Source organism: Triticum urartu, chromosome 1 (genome assembly GCF_003073215.2).
Source record: "Triticum urartu cultivar G1812 chromosome 1, Tu2.1, whole genome shotgun sequence".
NCBI lineage: Eukaryota > Viridiplantae > Streptophyta > Magnoliopsida > Poales > Poaceae > Triticum > Triticum urartu.
In genome coordinates this window covers 15,196,889-15,203,417 of record NC_053022.1, presented here as the reverse complement: position 1 = coordinate 15,203,417, position 6,529 = coordinate 15,196,889, and the positions used below count along the sequence as shown (strand labels likewise).

The 6,529-nt window shown below is 47.9% G+C and overlaps 1 protein-coding gene across 2 annotated transcripts; it reads left to right on the top strand.

The window, feature by feature from the left end:
* The first annotated feature begins 4,728 nt into the window (after positions 1-4,728).
* LOC125538472 (cilia- and flagella-associated protein 157-like) lies at positions 4,729-6,199 on the top strand. Of its 2 annotated transcripts, XM_048701784.1 has the most exons (4): positions 4,729-4,879; positions 5,047-5,511; positions 5,653-5,753; positions 6,162-6,199. In XM_048701784.1, exons 2-4 carry the CDS (start codon positions 5,188-5,190, stop codon positions 6,190-6,192), a joined length of 456 nt encoding a protein of 151 aa, XP_048557741.1. In that variant the 5' UTR covers positions 4,729-4,879; positions 5,047-5,187; the 3' UTR covers positions 6,193-6,199. The 2 variants fall into 2 exon arrangements, 1 of the variants encoding a protein (XP_048557741.1); XR_007296412.1 differs by lacking the exon at positions 4,729-4,879 and having other exon boundaries at positions 5,269-5,511; positions 5,592-5,753.
* Positions 6,200-6,529: the final 330 nt, after the last annotated feature.

Here is a 6,529-nt window from a genome sequence, read left to right as displayed (position 1 = left end):
ACTAGAGACGACATGACGGTGCATCCTCGACCCGCTAGCGGTAACTGAGTCTTGCCGGTCTCCCGATCCGCCACCCGAGACATCATGACGACACTTGCTTGACCCGCTAGCGGCGACGGCGCCTTGCCAGTTTCCCAACCCGCCACCGGAGACGGCATTACGGCGCTTCCTCGACCTGTTAGCGGAGACGGCATCTTGGCGGTTCCTCGATCCGCCAGCGGAGAGGGCAAGACGGTGCTTCCTCGACCCGCCAGCGGCGACAACCTCCGCATCCTCTGATTCTTCCGTCGATGAGGAATCGGTCAAAACGTGTGGGTTCTTCGCCGATCTAGCCGTCGTCGATCCGCCATCGGAGAGGCCTTGTTGGAGCTTCCACGATCCGGACCCATTTTTTGACATGTCCGCCTCGACATTTCGTCAAACACGTAGTAGGTCGGCCGGTGCGCCCAACGAGTGCTGCCTATGCTCGGTCGCCGCTGCTCCCGCCCCGCAGCTCCGCCCTGCTACTCGCCCGGCAGCAGCAGCTCGGTTGAGAGAAGCCGCCCGCGCCCGCCTCTGCGATGCTCTTGGTCCGCGCTGAAGCTCGTGCCCGCTCATCGTGCTCTCGCTCGCGCGGCCACTCCTCATACTCCCGCTCGTGCCCGCCAGTGCTTGCGCCACCTAGTCCGGCTTTGGGTGTCAGGGTCACGTCCTGCTGCCTGGAGCTCCGAGCTCGCGTCACCGTGCCGCCGAGCTCAGCCGCCATGCTCGTCGGCGCCCCGAGTGCAAGTAGCCGAGCGCGAGACGCCGCCCCGCGCCCGCGGCTACGACCGCACGCCCGATCTCGCGCTGACCTGCAGGAGCACCGATGTCGCATGGCGTCGGCGGTGCCGACGGCAGTGAGCGCGGGGAGCATGGCGGGGCGTCACGGCGAGCATGCTCGTCGGCTGGGGATGTACGAGGCGCGGCATGGCGACGGCGGGGTTGAGCATCGCGCCGACAGGGATCTGTAAGGCGCGGACGGGGATGTGTAAGACGGTTTGGTTGTTTAATTTACATAGTTGAATCTCCATGGGTATCGTTTGAACAAAAGCGCCGTATTACTTTGGACCTACTCTAGCTGGCGTGGACGAACCCTTCACGGATTGTCCGGGAAGATGAAAGATGCTGATCTCACCCCATCTCAAGATCAATTCGTGAAGATGAAAGATGCTGATCTCACCCCATCTCAAGATCGGAATGTGAGATCGAGACTGATATAGATCGATCGTCTCATCAACCCATATCATGAGTACTTATGTTTCGAGACAAGTGTATAACCTAATAGTTTTAAAGTGAGGGTCGCATGAGGTTTATGTGAGATGTAGTTCAAAATTGGCCAAATTTTTGCTGCTTTGACCAACATTTGACCAAGGCACAAATATTTGACATATCCCAACCTAAGTGTAGATCCATGATGGAACAACAGTTCCTAACACAATAAATCACAAAACTAAATTGGTTTGGTTGTTTAATTTACATATTTGAATCTCTATATGGCTATCATTTTAACAAACCCGACATAATTATGTTGGACCTACTCTGGCGTGGACAAACTCTCCAAGAATTGTCCGGTAAAATGAAAGATGCTGAGATCAGCCCATCTCAAGATCGGAGTATGAGATCGACACTGACATAGATCGACCGTCTCATCAACCCAGCCCATCAGTATTTTTGCTGCTTTGACCAACGGTTGACCAAGGCATACATTTTTTATATATCCCAACCCAAGTGTAGATCGATGATGAAACAACACTTTTCTAATTGGTTGTGGGTGGTTGGCGGGTCGGGGTTGCAGTGGAGGGGTTGAAGCACCGTGGTACATCACCTACCCAGTCCATGCACTGGTCGACGGCGACGATGTCCATGGACGTCGTGTTCCTCCTTGCAGGCTCCGTTGTGATGCTCCCACTCCCGCCGTCTTACTCCGGGTGAAAACTTGATCTTCGGATCAGACGGTGGAAACGTTCATGGCCGTGCCCTTCCTGAAGGTGTCGTCTTGGAGTCCTCGGTCCAGCGTGTCCGTCGCACATCTTCACGGATAATCGCTCCTCGTGCTGGTGGTCTCCATCGGCTCTAAGCGGATTCTTTCTTTGCACATCTTATAGGTGCTTGGTAGTCTTTGAGGTTGTCTGTCGGTGCCCGACATTAATGTATCCTGTCTTGAGTGTGTGTGGCATGTGTTTGTATCGGTTGCTTCGATGTATGTGATGGTTGCTTTATAATATAAAGCGGGGAAACTCTTTTTAGTTCGTTAATTGGCTTCCTCAAATGGCGATGACTATACAAATATCGACGACGAGAACGTTACGGGAGAGGGTGCCGGATCGCCCCTCCATAATTCTCGGATTTGGTGGGTTTTTAACCACGATATAACTTTTACAAACAAATTTCAGTATTTCCTCCGTCTCAAAATAGATTTACAAACTAGAACATTCCCTCAAAATATAATTACTTTTTAAAATAAAAATAATTAGTTCCCACCACCTAATTTAGGTGTACCGTTGTTTGCGCCAATATTTTTTAACCTCCCGTTAACAGGTCCCAAATTAGCGTCTTTGTTCCCACCAAAAAATAGCTTATACTATTAACCTTCCCCCTAAATACCCTCCTAACAGAACCACTCCACGGCGTCTTCACGGGAGATTGGATCTGAGCTCTCGTCCGTGGTTCCTCTGTGCTGCCGACGTCATGACGGCGTCAACACGGCGAACCATACCCGAGTTAGCTGCACGGCGTCAGGTTATTCCTCCCGATCTCCTCCCTTACTGGAACCTCCGCTCCTCGATCTCGCCCTCTTCCCTCTCCTATGCGCCCGCCGACGTGGGCCGCGTCTCCGTGTCCACGGCCATGCCGGCGGCAGCAGCGATGCGGTCTGGCGTCGGCGCCAACGGAGTTCCCGTCTCATCCCCTTGCCCATTAATCCCGTGTCTGGACCAAGCACGACACCACCTCAGTGTTGCACGCCGCGACAATGCCCGCCCGGGCTCAAACCCCCCTCCCCCACGAGCTCTTCCTCGACGTGCCGCTCTTTTCGTCCCTTCTCTCCTCCGCTCGCCGCTTGGTCGTAGAACTAGTCAGGGCAGGGGACAACATGGCCGCCGCCAAGCAGCAGCCGCCGCTATACATTGCCGTCGCCGACGACCGCCAGAGGAGCACCGTCCCCTGCACGCGCCCCATCCTGCAGAGCGCGCTCCAGCTCATGGGCTGCAAGCCACGCCACACCTTCAAGGTCTGTCTTCCCCCATCTTGCTTGTCCCACAATCTGTCAGCTCACTTCTTTTCCCTTGGGTTTAGTCTGAATCTTTAGATTAGACTCAGTATCCTACCATCTCTGCCGCATCCCTGAACCTCCATAGCAAGCGATGTAGATCAGTTTTTTTTGGTATTCCATACTCCTCATATCCTACTTCAATTGGCTGATGGGATCAGTCTCATAGTGTTTTTCGTTACAATTAGCGAGCGCTGTACATCTGCCTCATATCCTGCTTCAATTGGCTGAACCTACAGAGTGTATTTAATTAGTATGATGTTCACAGCAGGGGTGGAGCTACTAGGAGCCTCTGATGCACAGGCATCAGGGTCGATGTTGATTTCTTCAAGCGATTGTGTAGAGTTGTTTGGCCGTGCACCAGGTTAGGCTGACAGCGCTGCATCAGGTACAGAGACAATCCCACGGCGGCCTTGTTTGGAACTGGTTCATGGGTAGGCCAGGTCTTGTTCAGACGTGGCCAGGCCTTGGCGTAGCCTTGTGGGCTGTAGCCTTTTGGGTACGTTTGGTGTGGCTGGGCATCAAGGCGTCAATGCCCTTAGGTGTTGTAGGGTCACGCCGACACGCGATCACTCGACGAACCACATCGGATGGGCGACGCTGCGCTAGGCTCGGTCTTTACACCTAGCATCATCCATGCTAATCCCATCAGTCACTGACCTCAGCTCCAGCTCAAAGTTAGAGTATGACATATAGATGTAGTAAATCTTAAATCTCGGGTTAACCATTGCAAAAATTGTGCTTTTAGGCGGTATCTTCTTTAGATTTTTTTAGTTCTATGTACAGGGGTATTCTGAAGTTGAGAATTCAGTTCATTTACTTGACTTTATCAAATGTGGATAGCCACAAGACTGGAGACGCGAGACTTTGTGTATAGTCTAATAATGTTGCAATAAGTCGCTCCATGGTCGTATTTTCCCTCCTTTTTTGCAATAATTGTTCATTCACATTTTTTCAGAAACTATTGCCAATGTACTAAGTCTTATTCAGAGATTGTCAATATTGTTGGGCGTGTCCTTCTCTCCCTCTTTTATATTTGGTTGTTTGGTCTCACACTGAAGGTGCTAGATGTAATGTGGACTCAGGGCCAGAACAGAGAAGAACCAGAGCAGCTAGACTCGGGTGTGTGTTCAAGGCAACAAATGCCCTCTTTTCCACTGAACCACCAACACATGCTAGCTCTGCTCTTTTGATGTTCACTTACACAAAAAAAGACCACACTGTATCCATACCCGTGCATGCACAAGCCCACACTGTACTACACTATTTGGGTACACACTCAGTACAATATCTTCAGCTTCTACAATGGCTTGTCTGACTGGTTATATTTGGTTTCAATAAATTGATAGGAACGCAGCCAAAAGAACGCCGATAACCGTAAGAAGCAGAAGACAAAACATAAAATTGGATCAAAATCTTCCTGGCAAGTAAGCTTTGAGAAGGTATGAGTCTAACTAAATATGTATGCCTCGCTGCTAAATATGGTTTCGTGTTTCAAGCATCTCATTGTTATATTACTTGCAGAGAAACTTGGAACTCACCCACATGAACGACGGAACATGGTCTAACACAGAGTCCTAGAAAGTTTGTGTAAGTACACTGACTTTTGGTTATTCTATAGTTATTCAATGATGTGCATTCGGTGTGTTTCATCATCAGCTGGGATTATTCATGTGTTGGATCGTGCTATTCTTGTTTCATCTTTAATATAGTGTCAATATTGATGCCGTACCTATAATTGTTATTTTCATTTTTAGAACAAAGCACGTCAAGAGGTTCAAAACAAAGAAACTGAAACTGAAGGTCCACTTTCAAGTGAGCAGAAAAACAATATTTTCCAGACCGCATACAAAGAGACTCTGAAATGCAAGTCATCGCAGCCTTGTGGGTACGGATACATGGCCAAACCTTCAACTGGTTCTCAAAGGTTCCGTATCCAGGTTGAAGAGCAAGCTCGTGCTACAGCAGCCACTCAGCAGCAAAACTCTGAGCTCAGCCAGCAGGTCAACGAATTACAAGATCAACTACAAGCTGAACGTGCAAACACACAAGAGAGGATTAACTTGGAGTGTACTGAGAGAGAACAACTTGAGGAGAGGTTAAAAGAAGAGCATGCTGAAAGGGAAAGATTGTTGGAAGAGGAGCGAACATCAAGACCGGAATTTGAAAAAAACATGATGACAAAGTTTGTAGCATTGAGCCAACAGATGGGAACCCAACAGGTGATTACAGTCATATGCTTGCGACCTTGTAAGATTTATGTTGCTTACTTGCATTGCTAAAAGTGCACTTATATTTACAGGTGCCTAAGGATTATTGACAAAGAAAATAGTAAGCCAAACTTGCAAAATACACTTTTATAGAGATCTAGTCCTAATAAGACTCCAGTTCAAGGCCAATTATTATTTCTTCAAATGCGCTCATACAAGCTGCAACAAGGAATTCTCGAATGTTTAAAGCAATGGTAAGTCACAACCTTACTTTCTCTTCATGTTCACTTGCATTTTATACGTCATTGGCATTCATAACTAGCTAGCAGTTTCTTCTCTTTCACCATGTGTTGTTGCTGCATCGAGTCACAACTTAAACAGAAAATGAATATGTGCTAGCTAGGGACATGAACTTAACTGAAACTATACATCGGGTCACAACTTAAATCAGTAGCAGAACCTTTTAGTAGATGTACTTGTGCTTATGCTTTAGACATTTACACTTGTATGATTGTTCTAATCCCTCAGTTACATGCTTGCTGACACAGTATTAGTCTAGTTAGTCTGGCGATAGTTCCTTTTAACTATGGGGCTGGAATAATTGTATGGCGTATGTTATGTTGGACTCATTAACTAGAACTTTTCTTATTTCTTGATTGCAGGATCCAAAGAACTAGCTGGCCTGGACTCTAGATCATGGACCGTTTAGTCTTTGCAATTAATTAGGATGGCTAAATTATATCTGAGTTTCATTTGATGGATATTTGCTACGAGAATTATGAACTTTATGAATCTACATATTATACGTATGGTTTTGAATATTGTAACTGAATGCATGTATTTTTTTTACAGTTGCAATATGCTACAACCCACTTTCGGTTGCCACATGTTAGCACCACCAAAAAAAGTGTTGCGTCATATCTCAGTCGATATGCCTACTATTTTGTTGCACTAGGATGTTGTAACGGATCACTTCATATTGTCTGGCACCACAAATTTTTTCATGACGCGATAACTGTTCGGCGCCACC

Bases quoted from the DNA above. Each gene is read 5' to 3' on its own strand.
- LOC125538472 (XM_048701784.1), top strand. From the start codon at position 5,188: ATGGCCAAACCTTCAACTGGTTCTCAAAGGTTCCGTATCCAGGTTGAA. The intron at 5,512-5,652 runs GTGATTACAGTC...ACACTTTTATAG, and splicing joins AACAGATGGGAACCCAACAG to AGATCTAGTCCTAATAAGAC. The intron at 5,754-6,161 runs GTAAGTCACAAC...TCTTGATTGCAG, and splicing joins CTCGAATGTTTAAAGCAATG to GATCCAAAGAACTAGCTGGC.